Source organism: Melanostigma gelatinosum (genome assembly GCF_949748355.1).
Source record: "Melanostigma gelatinosum genome assembly, chromosome: 20".
Classification (NCBI taxonomy): domain Eukaryota; kingdom Metazoa; phylum Chordata; class Actinopteri; order Perciformes; family Zoarcidae; genus Melanostigma; species Melanostigma gelatinosum.
The window spans coordinates 14,528,093-14,549,608 of NC_136653.1; the positions used below are offsets into that span (position 1 = coordinate 14,528,093).

A 21,516-nucleotide genomic window follows, 5' to 3' on the forward strand; every position below is an offset into this window, starting at 1 on the left:
CTGAGTCACAGGACTCAGACACGGCTTTGCAGGAAATGTTTACCAGAGGAGCCGACATCTTGTTCGGGTTTTCTCAGTTGCAGGATGATTTAGACATTAAATAGGCTGATATTTGTTATTGTGATGGCTCGAAAAAAAAAAGAAAAATGGTTCGGTAATTTTATAGCTTATCAATTCCCTGATCATTTCCTGGGATGTACGAATTATAGGTAAAACATGACTTTAAAAACAGCTCCTTTTATACCCAAGTAAATGTTTCATATATGAGGAATTGAACGCATAAAGACAAGTATCACATTTTGACATGTTCAGCTGACCTGTTGTCCAGTGACCAAAGGACTCTCAGTGGTATCAATGAATTTAAATCAATACATTGGAAGAACACAAATTGAACACGGTCTCTGACGTTTCTCATGGAACTTCTTAGGTTGGCAGTTCATCAAAGAGCACATTTGGTGAATGTTGTCTGGTACTCACCAGCTTGAGAGGCTGCAATTGTTTCAAAGTCAATACCCCCGATTGTTTTCCTCCTCTCCATCTGGCTCTGATGCACCACCTAGAGAGAGAAATGATGAACTGTCAGTGCCACTAAGTAGCCATATGTCTGTGTGTGTGACAATATTAAGTCTTGATTCACTTTTGGAAGTAACGTGATGGAAGTTACACGATGGAAATGACCATAAACCGGATCGTTAAGCTGTTAGAAGTGATTGTGTTTACCTTTCGAGTCAGATGACCTTTTGCGGCAGGTTTAGCAGCATTAAGTGGGGCGTCGGCACGAATTTGGATCTTCGGTTCCTTTGCAGAGCTCTTTACCTCTTCAACCTCTCTATCCACTGCCGGCACGATATCTGCTGTCTTGTTTGGTGACGAGAAGCTCACAGCTCTGAAACTGCTCTTCACCTTGTTTTGTGCGGCTGTCTTTGACTCAAACAGAGCCTTCAGGGCCCCAATGGACCCAGCGCTGCCTTGAAGGCTCCCCATTGACTTACTGCGGGTCAGACTGGTTTTGTCCCCAAACTGTTTCCTTGCATCATTTCTCCTCATCAGATACTCCAGACGAGTCCCTTTACTCTCCAGAATAGATGGTGTTACCTGACAAAGAAAAAGATGCGCAAAGAAAAAAACATGTTTGTATAAAAAACCTTCCCCAAACTGAAGATGCTTTGTGTTTGAGTCAGAGGTTACCTCTCTTAACACCTGCTTGGGTTTTGCTTCACCATTATGTACAGAGGAGTCTTGAATAGATGTGCGTACTTTCACTGTAGTTTGATACCTTACGAAGACAAAAAAACACATTAATCATCTACTAACAGACTGCAGGTAGAAGGTTACAGACAGACTCTTTGTAGAAAGAGTGAGGAAGATGGTGTTTCTGTCACCTGGCCACCAGATGGGACACAGATGTTGTCTTGTCCCGCAGCCCTGCCTCTGTCCGGGTGGGCTCGTCAACGAACGAGGGGACGCTCCTCACAGACTGGGTACGTCGCAGGTTACTCTTCCAATCCATGACCAATCACGTCACAGCAGCTTCATCACGACAGATAATCAATTACATTGCCTCCATTATTGCAGTGTGTTTTCTTTGTAGAGGATCAGCAGACCCCGCATGGCACAGTCTGTTCATTTTTTTTTAAGCCCAGCAATGAATTCAGTTTCACAATCAGGTGAACATTTTATCGACTCGTAAAGCCGAACATTTCCCCCCCTAGCTCGTCTAAATGGCAGGTTTTAACATCGATAACGCGAAGACCGTCATGAATGACAAGCTGCAAAGATTTTGAGGATGTCATGCAATTTAACAGCAATGCAAAAGAGTGTAACTACACATTTTTAAACGACTGTTTCATTAACGTTTTGGGATATTTAAAGGACATTTTGAGGAGGATCGTTACCTTAAGGATGTCGGAGAGCGTCTGTCCCCTGCGACAGTCAGAAACACTTCTGCTGTATCACAAGACTGACACACGGCGTGAAGCATTTGGGAGCAAAGTCCTTTGTCTTCCTCATTACCATGTGTAGAGCAGCAATCAACAGGGTCATATAAAACAAATCTGTAATGCAGAATGCATTCAGGCGGCTTTCATCTCAAGTAAAGAAACAGATGTGAACGTCAATCCAGAAATAATTCATCCAACATCCCCGTGTTTTTCTCCATGTCAAGCTTCTTTTTGTCATCATTGTGTGTCAGGAGAATCCTTGATGTCCGGTCAAAACTCAGATGTAATTGCTTGATCTTTGGGTAGCAACACACCACCCATTATTAAGACACGATGAACTTCATTGATCTTGAGGGGGAAGTTGTCATTGTGGTCCAGCAGCAAAGAGTGGGACAAAGACAAAGGACAACAAATAGAAAATATGGAATTGTGATATTCTGATAGTGTGCAGCTGTATCGCTTTGACAGCGTTCAGTGGGCTTGTGTGAGAGTTTTAAGTTACTGATTAACACAGATTCTCAGGTTACAGATTTACAAATTTACAACGCAATATCACAGGTGAGCACTGTAACATGTCCAGCTGTGCAAGCAATGTTTGCAGTCTTGTGTGCGTTTGGGTGCGTTGAAAATATTTGAAGGAACATTAAAATAAGTTTACATGATTATTGTTCTACAGCACCCCTAGAGGTCCTAGTTAAGTGAGTGTGTCGCTCAAGGACACTCCAGGATGGGTGCAACAACATCATCAGTTTCACTGTTGTGTACCTGATAGATATCACCTTTGTTAAATATAGCACTTTAATAACTTGCCACAAGAAATAACGAGTAAATCTGGCAACTGGAGAAAGCTTTACCACAAACATCTGAAGATCCAAGAGGCTTTGGTTTGTACAACCCTCTATTAAGTTTGTGCCCCGCTTTCAACGCTCCATTTGAAACACCAGTGAAATGAAGCAATCATTTTTTTATTGCTTCTTTTAAAGGCTCTTAGCCTTACATTAGTCTCTCTTAGGCTCTCAGTCCTCGAATTAGGTTTCATCTGGCCGGGGTGCAGTAGCTCCAGACGGCTAGCAGGGAACAAGTGTTGCGGAAGTTCGTCTCCACCCAGGAATTCAAAGACCAGCTGAGCCTCAGGGATCAGGGAGGAGCAGGAGGACGCTCTGCCCCCTCTTGACCTCGCTGACTACAACGACACCAACACTGACCCCAGCCAGACTCCACCTGACACATGCTGCAGTACAACTGCATCAACTGACAGATGTGTTCTGTGGTGCAGCTTTTCCGCTGAGTAAATTAGGGAAAAAATACAATTTGAATGTTTTTAAAAACAAACTAATTACATATTATTCGCCATGACATTTAGCTTTTATGAGGCACTCGTGGTGTATTGCTGTAATTATGACGATTGTGGTCTCTGGTTGGTACTGCAGCGTAAAATCACAGTGCATACGCACACACAGCAGCTTTTTCTTTGTGTGAAATGATAGGCGATTTTTGATAATAATGCCATCTTGTGGTAAAATATCTTTATTACAGTAAAACCATAGAGGCTTGGACAAAATGCATTCTCTAAAAACGAATTTAACACTGGCACACTCCCTATTCCCTCGGCCCCTTCAGTGCCATTTTACATCCTTCTTCCACCAGATGCCCTCGCACTGTCCCTCCGGTCCCCATCACCTGACTGCCCCACCCATCTACACACCTGTTCCCACTTTCCTTTAGGAGCCCTGCAGTTACCTGACCTGACCTTCCCCACCCACTTGCTCACCTGCATCTCATTACCTCCTCAGCCTCTCTACATATACCGGCCCAGTTCTGTTGCTAAGCTTCTTTCTTGCTTTGTGGTTTTTACTTTTCAGCTTCTGGCTCGTTGATTATTGTCACTTTTTTTTAAGCTAAGGGCAGTGGTACAAGCTGCAAACACATGGATATCTCACCACTGCAACCAGCTAGATTACATTTTAATGGCCTTTGTGCTTTATGACTAATCCTACTTTTGTGACCTACATACATTTTATTTAGCTACGCAGCGACTCTACTCCGAAAAGAGTATTTTTACATTGAGTGAAAATAGAAATGCAACAATCCGAAGACATCTTTGTAATATCCTTTATCTGGGGGTTCCCTCTTATTTCATGAAATGCAGTAAAGGTTCGAGACAAGGGGACGCACAATTCATATTCCCTCTCTTTAGTCTTGCTTTGTGTTAATCGGTCTTCAGACAAAGACAGAGCAACAGCAGCAGCACACACCCCTGGGGCAGAAATGAGAGCTTCAGCCTGGCTGTCCCAGACTACAGTCCTCTCCCCTCCCTTCAAAACCCACTCCTGTCTCTGTCTCAAAGGCACTGCAGAGATGAAAGGGAATATGCAATGCACCGCCTTTGACTGGGAACTGTGCAGTGTTATTAGGGCAAGTTTACTGGCCTTGTCTGCGCTTTAAACGCACTCGCTTACACCAGCCGGCTGTTTTGGAGGAGAGGATCCGTGGCTACTAGGAAGGAGACTTAAATAGCTGCAGATTACACTCCATGACTGGTGAAGAGCTGCAATGAGGGAAGCATGAATACACTCATCGACACATCTGCCTGTGTTTGAATGAGTCAGAAACAACTGTGAGAAGGGATTGACATTGTTCCCCATGCGTAGCATTATACGGTAGTCCAGCAGGGGGCGATAAAGACCACTGAGACACAGCGCTCGGTATTGTTTAACCACACTCGGGTTATGTGGGAACATTACAGTGGGGCTATTCAAGGCCAACCTGGCTTATTTCAGTGCACCAAAAATAACCCATAACGTACAGCAGTGAGAACAGAGACTCGAAGCCGATAAGGTCAGCACTGCTTAACAATGTTTGGCCAGTGACGCATACATGAGCATGTTTTATCAAAGAGGGTGAAATCAATTTACATGCACCCTGTCTCATCATGTATACCAGAGAAATGCTCTGTCAAACGTACGCCCCTTGTTTCCTCGTTTAACCCTGCTGCAGTCAATTTTCTTTTTTCGTCCTGTCTGCATCACAGAAATGCCAATCTGTCGTCTGCTGTGCTTTACAGAGCGCATGACACCAGTTGACCTGTTCGGATGTGAGTGTCAGACACACACACACACACACACACACACACACCCCACGCACCTCACACAGCCAGCAGTCATGAGTTTGCCTGAAGATGGGTAATATGCATGCTTTATGACACGTAGGGCACAGTGTGTGTGACTCAGCAGCATGTGTGTGTGTGTGTGTGTGTGTGTGTGTGTGTGTGTGAGATTCATGCTGCTACTAGTGATACTACCCAACATGTAATCAAGATAATCTCATTCATTCGGAGCCTTTCAAGAACAACATACTTGTCAGAAAAAACATGTTTTTTTAACTTAAAATGTTCATTTATTGATTTCATTCTAAAGCCGTTCGATAACGTCGACAATCGACTCAACCGGTTGGTTAGCTTGTTGGTCCAATCACACTGCAAAAGTAATTCTTCAAATCGTTTTGGCACATGTTGGACGATCTTTATTTATTCATCTCTTGGCCAGCTTACTTTGAAGCCAAGATGAAGCCCAATTAGTTAGAAATGTCCCATCTGTAGTCTAGATCTTTTTGAATCAGACCACCCTTGAAGACGCAAAAGCATGCAACATAAGGAAGCCCACTTTAATACTTACTTTTCCTAACTGTTCATCAATCTCTTTGACAGTTTAGACATTTCAGAAAACAAGTATCAGGCCGTATTTCCCTTTCTCACGCCACAAAGACGTACCCATATTTCCCCGTGTGTACAACTGACGTCCTGAATATCATACATATGCACAACTTAAATAACACCACAAATGTAAGTGTTTTGAGCTGTAAATGATCAGATCGTTCACCGTCCTTCTAGTCAAATACAGACACAATATCAGTGATTAATGACGACATCCGCTCCGACTCGATATGCATTCATCTGTTCTTCTCGCCGTGTTTGACGTGAGAGCAAATGTTCAGTGTATGAGCCCCCCCCATTAATACATGTTTGAGATGAAAACTTATCAGCAGAGAAGACCGGAATATCAGCTCAGGATGTATATTTCAGATCCTCAAATGTTTGTGAATCTATCTGCTGCGGGTCTCTACTGGCTACTTCTTCTATTCTTCACCGAGCAGAGAAAAGTGAGGAGGAGGAGGGAGGAAAGGAGCAAGACGAAGGTGTATATATTTATCCTTTAGCTGAGTCACAAATCGAAGAAACAGCTGGAGTAAAGCCAAGGCTTGAAAGGAATCACAAAGCTTACTTCATGCAAGAAGCAGCCCCAATACCGATCTGTGTTTGCTGAGCTTACAGCACATTTTACATTACGATTTCAGTCATTTAATTGGCTTTAATTGAGGATAAGAAAGGACTATAAACAGCTTAAATTCTTAGATCACTGAAATCACGAGCAACCGACGGTAGGAGTCGACAACAAACCCTGTCGATAATCGCATGTCCGCAGAGAGAAGACACGTTTTTCTTCTGTTGTCAGAGAAACTACATTGTTCGGCTTGTTTCTGAAGCCCATAATTGATCCTAATTAGGTGTAGTAGTTCACCCAGGCTGCATCACGTTTTGGAGACCAATGAAGGAAAACAGAAAACAAGAGTTCTACCAATATTCCTCAGTTCATTTGTTCTCAGTGCCTGATGGTTGGCTCTAAGTGGGAATCTATGTGTCATGAGGAGAAGTGTATTCTTTCCAGCACTTAAAAAAAACCCCAGAAAGTTCAGGAACACACTGTGAGCTTCTCCCAACACATGGCTATGATTTGTAAAGAAACACTCCCTCTTTCCTACGGAGAACATGAGTCCTGGTGTGCAGCAGTTCATTGTGTGTGTGTGTGTGTGTGTGTGTGTGTGTGTGTGTGTGTGTGTGTGTGTGTGTGTGTGTGTGTGTGTGTGTGTGTGTGTGTGTGTGTGTGTGTGTGTGTGTGTGTGTGTGTGTGTGTGTGTGTTCTCTTGTCCCTTTGCCCTGCATGTTTTTTTTCTGCAGGTGTGTGTGCGTGCAGTGTGTTGCCCCTGAGGGGGAACGTGCTTCGGTGCAGCTGAGCGGGAGTGACTATGACCTAACCCCGTCCACTCTCTTGTCCGTATGAAGCCCAGCAAGCTCCTCCTCTCCCACTGTGACCGTGCACAAGCAAGTTGCGAGTGTTTGTGTGTCAGTGAAGAGTGCACGTTTCACACGTGTGGCCACCGTGGAGGCAGCCGAAAGCCCTAAGCTGCTTTGCGAGGCTTTTGGTGAGGGCAGCCACTCGCTGGCTACTCAAAAGGGGCTGTGTTTGCTGCATGCCTGGAGGGGGTGACGGCATAGCTGAGCACTGGAGCATGGTGCCCAGGGTTTCTCATAACAATGCTGGGTCAGGGGCAGCCCACAGAGGCACAGCACTGAACTGTACACGGTCACAAACACGGCTCTTGTTCATCAGTCAATGAACGTGACAGTGTTAATTTGTCAGTGGAACTCAAAGCATTTATCTTTGCTTGATTAACCAAGAAAGAGCTGCTTTTTTTTTGGTGATGAGGAATATATTTATATGCATGTGCATGAAATTATGTATTCAAGTGATTTACATGTGTTTAAATGTTCCTCTTTGTTGCATTCTGTGCTCGGATCTGACAAAGTGGGAGTGCACGGGAGAGCAGGTTAAACTCTGCACTGACACAGTTTCTCAACTTGCCTCTGTCGGGGATGATTGATTGTGCTGCAGATGCACTGTAGGAAGAAAAACAAAAATACAAATAAAAGGGAAGCAGACACACATTCAGTGTGCCCTCCTATGGAGAGTGTGTCCTGCAGGACTTGATGTTCGCTGCTGTTGATATCACACACACAAGTACACACTCTCCCTCCCTCTAGGTTCAGTCCGTGTCGAGAGCTGGAATATCAGGTTTCCTGTCTTTGTGCAGAGTTTGTACTCACAGCGTCACCTTTGTTCCTCCTCTGTCAGCACACAGCGGCACTGCATCAGAGCACTCTCTGCTGCTCTCCAAGGATGTACCAGCCAAACCACTGGCAAACTCCTGTCACCGGTGGATTTCGATTTAGAGTTGCCAGGAGATAATGATCACAGGGAGTTAAAAGTGCCTTTCTATGCATTTGGGTAATTGGTAGCACAAGAGCAACAATGAATCCTAAAAGTGTTTTTTTGATGAGATTTTATTTTATTTTTCGGTCAGGGCCAGGCTTTTGCTGAGCCGAGTAATTTGTGCTTTGTGTGTGGTTCATTCATGGTTTCACTCTGTGAAAATGCACGGTTGTTGTTTCTACGCATTCCCTTCTGCTGTGGAACCCCAGATGACCCCGCTGTGGCGCCAGTGGAGGCTGGGCACTGTGAAGGAGGAAGAGAGGAGGGAAGGGGAGGAGGGCAGAGGGAGCAAAGTGAAGCATATGAGGATATTAGAGTCAATTTATGAAGCTGGAGGGGGAAAAAAAACAACCGACAAGCACATAATAATACTGCAGCGTAGACGCATGCAACACGAGAGGGAGAAAAACAGGGTGTATCTTCACTGTTTCCTATTCGTTTAGAGTGAATTGCTCCTGTTCTGTATGCTGGCCTTTATCTCATAAGCCAGTGCTGAAGTTATTTAATCCTTGCGAGTAATCAGCTGGACCAGAAAGAGGTCTGTGGTTTGACTGTGGGCCACTGGAGCCCTGCCTTTTTTTGAAATGTGATCCCATGTGTGAGACGTCACACAGCGCAGCTCCTGGAATGTCCTGCGTGGAGACAGAACAAACTCAGAGGCCAACTGCAATCTCTTATCTCCGGCTGTGACACTTTGTACTGCAATAACCGTCAACCAGGCACATATCTGCGGCGTTTATCTGCGAGAAGCCACAATATTGGCATTTGTTAACGATAGAGAACTTCTATGATGTACATTTGAAAAAATAAATGCTGTGTGGAGTTGTTGGCATTCAGGCAGACAGGAAGGGTGTAATGACAAGATGGTATTGGTGTAAATTTGGAAAGTGTAGGATGAAGTGTTTTTGGAGGTTGACTTCAGTATATTGGGAAATAAAAGTCAGGATAGCTTGATTTTTACCTTTTTTGCTTTTTTTGTATGTCAGCCAAGCAATTCCAAAATTCTGGAGGACGAGTTCGTTTATCAACACAGCATTTTTTTTGGAGTATAAAATAATTTCAATCGTCTTCACGGCATTGCAACTCATATCACAGGAGCGGATAAAACAACGGTGCTGCCTTGCAGTATCATGTACTACAAACTACAGCTTTACTAGATATCTTTAACTTTAACTGAGCATTAAAAAGTCAAATGTTTTGCTTTCTGCTAAATTGACTCATATTACAGTCAAACGTGTTCATGCTACTTTGTCCACCCAGTGTCATAAGGACCTGTTTTGGTTATACCGCCCATCTCCACCGGAGGCAGTGTTCTGCAGGCTCCCAAGCACAAGGTCCTTGTTGATGAAGGGCAGGGTGCTACTGTAGACAATGATGCAATCATGTGGAATATCATCACACACTTGCAGCATCTACTCTCCTTTGATGTTGCATTTGTTATGCACGTTTCAAATGATCAAGAGTACGATCATGTGTGCTGTATGAGGAGAGGAGAGCAATTGTTTCTGACACAAAGAGGAACAGTGGGAGAGAAATTACATGAAAATTTATGAAATTAACATAATTTCTTAATTGGCCAAAACGTGTGGCACGTTTGACAACTGAGCTACGCTTTCTGAATCAGTCGCACGTGTGACGTGCTTCACGTGCAGAGTCCTCTCTCTTTCACACAAAGCAGTCCCTGCACACGTGTGAGTTGTGAAAGCTCAGGGCTAAGCACACCAGCTCAGAAATGATGAATTACTGCAGCTTTACAAATCTCTTCCATGGAAATCAATGTTATTTGTATATGTGTGTGTGCGTGCGCTGCACAAATTGGTCAAAATCCTCTTTGCATATGAATCAACTCATTTCATAGAGATTATTGCATTGATGTGTCGCCTCTGCTTAACCCTTATGGTTCTCCTGATTTGTGTTTTTAATGTTTAAATCCCTCAGGGCTTGTATCTGGAGATCTGGACTTTCTCAGGGCTGATTAGCGACGAGCAGCTGGGACGTCCGCCCCCTGTAATGTAATTCATGTACTGCAGAATCCAGCTACAACCTATGACCTGTTGTTTGCTCATATGATCAACATGATGGGCAGCCCTCACTTGTCACGCCAGATTGCGTAACAGAGGCATCGTTCAGAGCGCAGTGACAGCTGAAACATAGAGCAGTCAGGGTGAAAAAAAGGCAATGTGACTCAGATCACGTCCTCCTTAAGCTGAAGTCAACTGTGTGCACACGTTGTGGAGAGACGTCAGCGAGCGAGACATAAAGAGGTCTTTTGTTGGAGCTTCAGTCTGCAGAGGGAGGCTGGAAGGAAATATGACAGCCCCGCTGTCTGCGTGTGGCTGCGTCTGCACGTCCCTCCGCCTCCCCTCTCTCCAAATACTCTCACACCTCAGCGCCACGCGCTCCCTCCCGAGGCACGACGCTGGTCACCGTGGATATTAATACACTGCTCTGCCACTGAGTGCGCTCAGCACAGGAGTGAAAATATCTGACAGCCACTATTTATAGAGCTTGCAGGCGGACAGGCGCAATCCACGGCAGCGCGAGCCAGCCCATTCTGGAGTATGTTCCACAAGGAATCGCCTCGGCGGAAAAGACCCGCAAAGCACGGGGGCCGGCAGCACAACTTGGCCACGGAGGGGGGGGGGGGGGGAGATTTTTATTTTATTGAACGCCAGTGGCAATCATGAGTGGGGAATACTGTTGTGGAGTGTACAGATGACAGAGACATGCATGTGGCTGTTAAAACAAAAAAAAACACATGTTATGTAATATTCATGCAGGTTTGCACTTTTGCCTCTGGGTCATTGTCCTGCACCTGCACACACAACCTCTGTGAGGGTCTTCAGTATAGATGTTAAAACAGTGACGCAATCTCCAAGGCATGTGTGCTTATGCTGTTATTATTATGATTATTATTACATATGCTTTTAATCAGGTGCACGCTTTTTCAATTTGAAACAGACATGAATAATCGATGAATCACACACCAGCAGATGAAATAGTTTGAGGCGGGTCAGCTGGGTGGATTGACCTTCGTTTGGCTTGCAGGCAATCCTGTGTCATTCTGAGGATTTGGACACAAGCGGAGATGAATAATGAAAAGCAACGCGGCCGCAAGTTGACCCCTGTCACCTGCCTGATTATGCAAATCCCAGACAGCGCTAAGACAGGAGGACAAGAGGTGCAGTATACTATCCTCCTTCATCACCAGTGACATCTTAATAAGGAGTGCTTGTGGTGGACGACAAAACAATTTGACTCCGTTCCAAAACATGTCCATCCTTATCACGCGCGGCTGCCAGACAGTATTTTATTGTGTTTTGGCAGCGCGCAGCTTTACAGCCTGACGATAGTTTGTACTTTTGGATATGACCCAGAGGCTGAAGCCATGTTACTGTATATGAGTTATTGCTCACAGGCAATATCAGAGTCGTAAACAGAGTCAATAATAAGCAGTGTGACCTCATTATAATATCCCCTTCCAACTACACACAGCTTTGTGTACATGCTACTAGGCAACACTCTTTCTTTCTCATGATTGTGTTGAATGCGTAATATGATTATTATATTATATGCATTAGTCGGTCGGTCCATCTCTCCACCACTTTGGTCCAGGCTGAAATATCTCAAGCGCTATTGGATGGATGTTTTTTTTAAATTCATGGTCACCAGAGGTTGAAGCCGAATTAAGGATCCCCTGAAGTTTCCTCTGAGGTTGATATTTTTTTTCAGTTTTGACAACTATTGGATGGATTTCCATGGTACACTCTTTCATGTTTCCCCCAGGATTACTTGTCGTGACTTTGGTGATCCCTGAACTTGTCATTTACCATTGCCCTCTGCTTTAAATGTGCTGCTGTGTTGCTTGCTTTGTGTTGACGGTTCAATTAGCAAAGGGCAAGCATGCTAACACACTAAACTAAGAGGGTGGATTTTTACCTGCCAAACATCAGCATGTTAGCGTCGTCACTGTGAGAATGTTAGCATCACGTTGTCAAGGGCGGAGACATTAAGTCATTGCGCTATCATTTGAACACAAACCATGATGTTTTTTCTAACCTTGACCACATAGTTTTGTTGCCTAAACCTAAGCAATAATTTCGCCACTTTTACCGCCTGACATTGTGGGTTATGGCAGTTCGAGGCTGATATGAAACCCATGAAATGTATTTTTGGTGAAGAAACTTTGACATTCAAAGTATTTGCAGAAATGTACATTGCCAACACTTTTCCTGGAACCTGGGTTGTTTCTTTCGACTTCATTTATAATCAAATACTGTATGCTCCTCCTCTCTTCTCCTCTCACCTCCTCTCCTCTCCCAACCATTGGTGTGACTTTTTTCCTGCCGAACTCCCCCTGCTGCTGCAGCATCTGGGCACCATGCTGGGCACCATGCTCCAGTGCTCAGCTATGCCGTCACCCCCTCCAGGCATGCAGCAAACACAGCCCCTTTTGAGTAGCCAGCGAGTGGCTTCTCATTTTGCTGTTGTAGCAGAACTGGAACTTGATGTTCAGTGGTCCTGACACATCTCAGTTGCCCCAGGGCAGCCTCCTCTTCTTCCAAACTCCACAATACAGTGTGCGGGTGTCTGTGATTGTGTATGTGAGTGTGTGTGTGTGTGTGTGTGTGTCACAGAGAGAGACAGACACGTAGTGGTAAACAGATGGACTGGCAGACAAGTCATCTACTTGTCTGCTTCCAAACATTGGCTTTCTGTGACTATACGCTGTGTACTTGCAAGTTTGAATGAAGGAGGGAGATGGCCTCCTGTTATCTGAGAGCGTGTGCTCTGCCTGAGCATGTGGAGGGAGTCACATGTTCCTCCTCGTCGTGCTTTCCAAGCCTGTCTGCTCACCTGGTGGTTGCCATGGGAACAGCCAGACAGCGGCAGACTTTGCACCAGCCTCCTCGGGGGATTGTGAGAACAGAGAGAAGGTTTAAGGGAGCGAGGAATCTCTCCGGGTGTGCCACAAAAAAAAAGCTTATGGGGAAAAACCTCCTGTTAATCCTACGAGAGTTGTGCATTTTTGATAATATCAGCAACTTTTTTTTATTTTTTGAAGGATTTTATGAGGACTCTTTGTTCTATTTTGTCAAACCATAACATTTTGAAAACACCTTTTAACAATCAACTTTATATGACTATCCCGCTGTGTGCTTTTGGGTATTTTAGACAAAGGGAGTAATGTTTGCACACACCGATATATATCATAGCAGCACATCTGAGGTTAAGACACGCATGCTTTGTAGTCTCTTAGTATGTCAGCGTCTGATCATTTGCATTCCCAAGAGGGGAGAACAGAAAAGCTCCGTTGTCCTTTTTTTTCTTGTGTCCCAAAGACGACCCGCAGCTGGACTGAGGCTCTGCAGCGCTAAGCTCTTGTTCTTGTGGTTTTTAGGGGATTTTCCTCCCTTAATTGTGCCTCCAGTTTATTATGCTGACGCTTGAATAGCAAGATGTTCCCGGCTTTATCGCACCAGTTGCACACTTCTCTCCTTTGTATTTTGCCAGCTACCCTTAGAGGAGGAGGGGAGGAAGCGACAGGAAGAGGGGTGGCCGCGGGGCTGAAATGCGTTTGGTGGATGTTGTGCACTCAATTTTATTTATAGTGTGTGAATTGATGAGTTGTTTTTTTAAGACATGCTTGGCGTTTGCAGTGATACACAGAACTGTGAGTGGTGTCTTTTGTGGGACAGATATGGAGGTCTTGTAGTAGATTTCAGCCACTGTTTATGTTTTGGTCTTGGTTCCGATGTCTGATATGTCTGGAAGGAAACAGAATCGGCACCTGTGATCTGTCCTCCTCCTCCTCCTCCTCCTCCTCTTCCCGCCTTTCCTCACCCTCCCTCTCTGTTGGCTCCTCCTGCTCCTCCCCGTCCCAGCTGCAAGCCCTTGGCGGCCAGGGGTGAAGCATGGGAGCAGCAGCAGGAATGAAAAGATGATGATGGGAGGGCTAGACAACAGAGAGACAGACGGGGAATGGACACACAAACAAACCGTTAAATACTCAGACCGAGACGGACGATGGTTCGAGACAGGTCCGGTGCAGCCGAGCCTTTCCCATCCACCCATGTGGGATGACCACAACACAAACATGCGAGGCTCTCCAGCAGTCCCTCAGGCTGCCCCCCCCCCCCCCCCCCCCCCCCCCTTTGCTTTTTTGTGTCTGTCTCCCCTGACCTGTGTGCAGAGCTCCTGGTGGAACCCCTCCCCCTGGGCCTCATGGAGGAGTGCCAGAGGTCAGTGTGTGACGTGCAGCTGTAGGGCGAAGAGGAGGAGGAGTGTCAGAAAGTGCTGACTGCATAGGAACGGCCACCCGCATGACGTCACGGTCACAGTCTCAGCTCACAGCATTCACAGACTCCCATGCTGCCTCTGTGGTGTGAGCAGCACAGCCTCAGATAAACATTCACAACGAACTGGCCGCCTGGAAGCCGGCCCTGCTTGGGACGTAACACAAAGCTCTGTGTACTCATAGTAGTTTAAAAAAAGGGATTTTGAAGGATTATAAAGGACAGTAAAACTCTCATTATTGTGTTCATTTGGGAGGAAAAGATACTCTTACACTGTTACACAACATTTTGGGGCCAAATGATTATTTGCTCGATGTAATAATCGATTGATTTACAGTCTATAATATAAAAACAGTGCCTTTTGCAAGTTGGACTGGGTACAGAACCAAAGCAATATTTATTCAACACCTTAGTTTAAAGAATATAAACATTTTGTCCAACAAAACCCTTTTCTATGTCACTAAATGTTTGGTTCTAAACTGAAGATTTTATAGTTTTACATTTGAAAAACTGTATATGACACCTTTTCTTTTAAATTACCACATGAACCCGACCTTATCGCATTTTTTGCAACCAAAAGTATTCGATAAACATCACTGGAGTCGAGCTGAAATGTATTGAAATAACAGGAATACGAATGTGTCTTTCATGCATGAGTTACTGCTGTGAAAATCAAAAGGACATATTGCCCAAACTGTAATCCCAGACAACAGACACCAATAACTCCTGCTGAATTGACACGAAACTCTGATAGAAAGATAGACTTCTTGCTGTCTTTAGGATCACAGTTCATTCTAAAGACAACAACACTGGGCTGCCAAAGTCCTTCCGTGAGTGACATTAATAGAAGCAGCATTAGCAACACGTCCAGACTGAGTGAATCCTCAGTTCTCCGTTCCCGTTGCCTGCTGTCACTCGTAGAGACGCCGCACTACGGGCCTGCTTTCCTGCTCACTGTGCGGGGAAAAGATCCCTCAGATTGTTTTCTATCTGCACACATATTCTGGGCGTGCTTCCCAGTCGGCAGATCGCCAGACGTAGTGAGCCCAGATTCCTCCGCTGTCCTTTGCCTACTTCCCTGCAGCTCTGCTCCGGTGTGCCACCGCCGGGCCCGCAGACGGAGACTCCCAGGCAAACAGGCGCAGCACACAGTGAACCAGACGGATTATCTTTTGTCGAGGGAAGAGATCGTCGCGTAACAGTCCTCGTCACCAGTGTTGTGAAAAAATGTGCTGTAGCTGTTTTTCACACTTTAGAGCAGGTTTAAGAATGAAACAGAAGCTCTCAGAGGCGTATAGTTTAAATCAAAAGCAATAGGTTTATTTATCGAACAAAGTTATTCAGCCAACACAATTAAACATGCATGGGCTCTAATGATTTCCCTCTCAGAGGTCCACCATAAGACACGCTTAAACACATCAGCATCATCCTTAATATATGGGGTCCGCCCCTTGCTACACATTGGCCAAAGTCAAAGATGCAGGCGTGGCACGTTTGTACGTTATGACACCTGGGTGGAGGCCGTGAATGTCCATTCACCTTTGGCCCCTCCCAATAGGCGTTGGTTTCCGTCAGTGTGAGTGAGAGTTTGAGGCGAGAGGACCTGGGAAAGAGTGTGTGGAGAAAGCCGGGCTCAGCTGGGCGTTGGCCCTCGCTTGAATCTCACTGTCTATTGTGTCTTCCTTATCTTCTCTAAAGATGGCTGCCTGTTCTTATGTGACGCAGTTAAATAAGTAACCTCTCACCTGCTTCTCTCTGGCCTTGCTGTGTTGTGAGCACTGTATAAGTGGTTAATAGTGCTGCATAAGATAATGGTTATTAAAACTACAAATATACTAGTGATTAATTAAACTGTATATATAAGCTAGTTGCTACTTAAAGCTGCATATAAACTAGCTGTTGATTAAGCTGTATATGAGCTAATTGCTGATTAAAACTGTATATATGCTAATTTTATCAACAAATCCCTCTCTTGACGTCTGAAGGACGTCACTTTCTTTACTTTCCTACCCTGTTCACACGCTGGTGTCTTCCTCTGCCTCTCCTGACCCTACCAGGCTGTTCTGCTCTTCCCATACTGGGTAAGCGCCATAAGGAGGGGGTGGTAATGGTTCCTTGGAGAGGGCAGTGGTGATGAGACGGCCAACCAAAGAACGAATACAGGGTATTATACAACATCCACATGAGACCAATATTGCAATGAACACACCCACTGACACTGCTATTGACAAGATCAGGTGCTTCCATTTTCCAAACATGTTTTCCATCCAATCTCCAAATGGATTGTTCACACCTGATGCTTCCTGCATTTCGTTTGACAGTGCCCTCAGACTATTCAGTGCTTTTGTGACTGAACCGTCCGGCGCAGTATTGTTGGGGATGACAGTGCAACACAGGTCTCCAAACATTGAGCAAACACCTCCTTTTTCAGCAAGCAACATGTCCAAAGCCATTCTGTTTTGTACAGTAATCAAAGAAGTAGGGGCCAGCTGCTCAGCCAGACCCTCTATTGCATCCCTAGTATGATTAGCCAAACGAAGAACATTGTAATGCACATAATTGATACGATCAACATTTTTATTCACAGTTATCCATGGAATAATACTTGCGACACTCTCAAAACCTGCTGCAATTTGGTCTACCAATTTGTATTCATTAGGCACTCCTCTGGGCACTCCGATAGCATCTATGTAAGTTGGACCTCTGTCCAGGCTGAACTCAGCTTCAGCTGCTCTTTTAGCTAAGATATGTCTGCGTCTGCGTTGGGTCAGGCTTTGTACTTTGTTTTGGTCCTGTATTATTTTGTCTCCCACTAAGGTAAGTGGCATTGCCAGCCTCACCATAGCACAGACTCCTATTGTAGATGGTGGTATGTTAGTGAATAAGCGCAGACCCCCACAGTAGTAGAATAGCCCTCCCCTAGCCCAAGAACCTATCTCTGAGCCTGGTCGTGTCATGTTGCACCAGTCTTCTGGCACACTACCTAGGTGGATTTGAGCTCTATCGTTGGTGAAATGGTAACAGACATATCTGGATCCTAGTCCTTTGTAAGCTTTGAAATAACCTACTGCAGTTTGGTTGTCTATCGGTGGGAATATGGATGCCAGAGTAGTGCAATGTGGTGGAGTAGCCATTTTAGTCATTTTTGTCATGCACGCGTATCCTGTTGGGTCAGATTCAGGATATAGTGGTGCTGGTTCGGTGAACATAGCTGGTCTAGCTGCAGCACAAGCTACACAGCCACTCATTTTGTTTTTTATAGCATTATCAACAATCCAATTTAACCATACATTGTCGCTTCCTTGTCCTGTAGCTAATTGGATCACCTGTTGGGGAGTCCATTTAGAAAAGTCTTCTGATAAGACAGTAGGTGGGTCTGGTGGTAGCGGTTGTCTGTGCGGAATTATGTTTATTTGAATTCCTACTCTCGGGTCTTTGCCTGGGACGTCCACTAATAGGGCGAACCATATTATGTTTTTTCCTGTGCTGCTTTTGGTGACGTTGTTCAGGGACAGAGATAAGGGATTGGCTGTTGCTGAAAAGTCTCGTTGGAAGTCTATTTTGTCCCATAAGGTCCTTCTCGGACTTTCCCCTCGCATTGTTGGCTTCCACCGCCCTGTGTGCTTAGTTACCGCCCCCCAGGAATGACAAAACGCTATGGACGGGACGTTCACGTAATTCTCACATCTGTTGACTATGGCATTGTCAGCACACAAATACACAGCACGACCTCTCCATGCTCTTGGACTTCTTCCACAGTTAATCACATCACACAAATCAAAAGTAAAAACGGTTTTGCTCCCCTTGGTATAGTTTAAGGTCAGATATGCACGACACGCTTTTGGTGGTGGCGTGTATGCCGGTTCTGAGGCATCTCTTTTTTGCCTAACCTTCCCTCTCTCGAGGTCGTTTTGAGTTTTGTTCACATCCTCGCCGCTTGTTGTCAGATTGAAGCTTGGATGACTCTCAAACCTTGTCAGATTTTGCATGTTCACATCCTTGCCACTTGTTGTCAGATTGCAGCTTGGATGACTCTCAAACCCTGTCAGATTTTGCACTGCCTCTGGCAGACAGCCATAGTTTCCGCTAGTCGGTTTGTTCACTGTTTTGTCCCCCATTTTCAATCCCAAAGTCAAGAATATCACAAATGCCACACCCAAACCCAATAGGACCCACCCAGTTCTTTTACCTATCCCCATGTCTTTCCAGGTACCTGGAGTGGGATGAATCCCCTGTGGCTGGATGTCTGTTTCCCCCAACAGATTACACTCACACTCCATTTTGCGCCAGATCACCTCGGACCTCTGCTAAGGGTCTGGAACGCTCAGATGCTGGGGCACAATGTGACAGGTGGTGCCAAGGTGCTCCTGATTTACCTATGACCTGGACCGAGTGTGAAGTAACCTCCTTCACTTCGTACGGCCCTGTCCACCTGGGGTCAGTCCACTTTCTCTTGTGAACTTTGACCCTGACCCAGTCACCCACTCGGATGAGATTTTTCACTTCCTCCTGGTCAGCTGCACTGGTCCGCAGGACCTGTTTGGAGAGAGCCTCCGTGAGAGTGATTAACGCAGTCATATATGCCTTCATTTCAACTTGCTGCACATCTAAAGCAGGAATATGACTACTGTCTCTTGGAGGACCAGGCATTTGCCTCCCTGTCATTAACTCATGTGGTGAAAGATGCGTCTCATTTCCTTGTGCGCTCCTCATTGCCATTAGAGCTAATGGTAAGGCTTCAACCCATGTCAGCTTTGATGCCGCACATGTCTTTGCTATTTTTTGATTTTAGCGTCTGATTTGCCCTCTCTACCAGTCCTTGTGACTGTGGATGATACACTGATCCATATCTATGTCTGATTCCTAGTCTGGCTTCCACTTCCTGCAAATGCTTATTACTGAAATGTGAACCATTATCGGACCTTATGCATCTAGGAACACCATAGCGAGGTATTAGTTCTGTTTGCAGCCACTTTATTACTGTCTGTGCGTCTTCTTTTTTAGTTGGGATTGCCTCTACCCACTTTGAGAATCTGTCAACCATTACCAAAATGTATCTTTTTCCTTGTACTCTGTTATCATGTCCCATGTCAGTAAAGTCTATGCTGATGTCTTGGAAGCAGGCTGATGGTACAGGATAAGAGCCCATAGGTGTCTTGTACGGTTTCTTCACATTGTGATCCCCACAGGTGGTGCATTCGTCGCAGAAGAGGGACACCATGCTTTCCATGCGTGGGTGCCACCACAGTGCTTCCACCCTTTGTAATGTTCCTTTCTTTCCTTCGTGCGTTGGTCCATGTGCCTCTGGTATCAGTGAGACACATAATTCTGCTGGTGATACCACTCTGCCATCATGGGATCTCCAAAGTCCACTTTCTCCTTTTGTTGCTCCTTTCCTTTGCCATTCAGACCATTCGTATGGTCCAGCCTTCTTCTGTATCTCAATCAGTGTTTCTTCAGTGATTTCGGGTTCTTGTATGGCTATTTTCAGAACCATCTGTTTTGGTCTGTATCCTCCTACTTCTTTAGCAGCTTCATCTGCCTTGTCGTTTCCCACACTTATTCTGGTCTTTGCCTTGCCATCATGTCCTTTGCATTTCATGATTGCCACTCTTTTTGGTAGCTTCATAGCTTCCACCAGTGCCATGATTTCCTTCTTGTGTTTGATGGGTGCGTCCATTGATGTTGTGTATCCTCTTCTTCGCCACATGGGCCCATCAACGTGAGCTGCTCCATGTGCGTAAGCAGAATCTGTGACGATGTTTGCAGATTTTCCTTCTGCTATTTTCAAGGCTTGTATGAGCGCTTCGACTTCTGCCAGTTGTGCTGATGCTGGTTGAGGTAGGATACCTGATGCTACTATTGTGTGTTCCATGTCTTCGAATTGTCTCACCACAGCATAGGATGCTGTGTTTCCGTCTTCTCCTTTGTAGCAACATCCATCCGTGTATAACCACATTTCTGCTCCTGGGATTGGTGTATTTCCCAGGTCTGGCCTTAGTTTGTTTTCAATGATTGCTCTTGCTTCACAGCTGTGTGGTTGATCTCCTTGCCCTTGTTGTAGTGATGACGCCATATTGATTCCTCCTGTTTCATAGACAATATGTGGTCTTGTGCATTCTCTTTGAATTTTCGATTTTCTTGCAGCTCCGAACGTGAATTCTTTGCTGAGGAGGAATGCAGCCACACCATGATGTGTGTGGATTTTCAGAGGGTGGCACATGACAATGTGGGATGTTTTCTCGATCGCCTTTGCAATTGCCGCCATGTGTCTTGTACAGGTGGATTGGCCAACTTCAACTGGGTCCAGTTTTGATGAGTGATACATGAGTACCACTCTTTCTCCCCCTTTTTTCTGATACAAAACTGCATTTACCATCCCTCCTTTTTGTTCAGAAACATCTAGGTGAAAAGGGAGTAAATAGTCTGGAGCTTGAAGAGCCGAGGCATGTGACAAAGTCTGTTTGAGTTTGGTGAACGCGTCTTCAGCGTCTTGTGTCCACACCAGTGGGGCAGAGGTGTTTCTAGTTCCTGGTTCCTTGAGCAGGCTTCTGAGACAGGTGGTGAGGTCAGTGTAGTCTGGAATGTGACTACGAGAGTAGCCTGTTAGACCCAGGAATGACAGCATATGTCCCACGGTGATAGGTCTGTCATGATGGAGAATGCTGTCTCTGTGGGCTGTGCTTACAGCCAGGCCGCTAGATGAGAGAGTGCGACCCAGGAATGTGACTTGTCTCCTACATGTTTGGACCTTGGTCTTCTTAACTTTGTAGCCTTTTGAGGCTAACAGCAGCAGCAGAGTCTCAGTGGCCTCCAGGCAGGTGGCAGAAGATGGGGCAGCAATCAGGAGGTCATCCACATATTGTATGAGGACGACACCATCCGGCACCTCTATATCAGACAAGTGTAGTCTGAGATGATGGTTGAACAAACCTGGAGAACAACGAAAGCCTTGTGGCAGGCGAGAGTAGGTGTATTGCTGGTCGTTGAATGTGAAAGCAAACAGTGTCTGTGAGTCTTTGTCCAGAGGGATGCTGAAGAAGGCGTTAGCGAGGTCAATTACTGTGAAATATGAGTGCTGTGGGCTGAGATTTGTTAAGGCAATATGTGGATCTGGAACTGGATATGACGCCGGTTGTGTGGCATCATTGATTGGTCGAAAATCTTGTACCA

The 21,516-nt window shown here is 45.4% G+C and overlaps 1 protein-coding gene across 1 annotated transcript in view; it reads right to left on the bottom strand.

Moving 5' to 3' along the window:
• Nucleotides 1-439: 439 nt before the first annotated feature.
• LOC306794331 (uncharacterized protein) overlaps nucleotides 440-21,516 on the bottom strand; it is a gene marked incomplete at its 3' end in the record, with an annotated part of 28,797 nt that continues 7,720 nt past the window's right edge. Inside the window, exons 4-6 of the mRNA XM_079292364.1 lie at nucleotides 13,839-14,003; nucleotides 721-1,095; nucleotides 440-556 (exon numbers count right to left, since the gene is read on the bottom strand). Of these exons, the coding sequence (XP_079148490.1) occupies nucleotides 440-556; nucleotides 721-1,095; nucleotides 13,839-14,003 (657 nt within the window). The remainder of the gene's footprint in view (nucleotides 557-720; nucleotides 1,096-13,838; nucleotides 14,004-21,516) is intronic.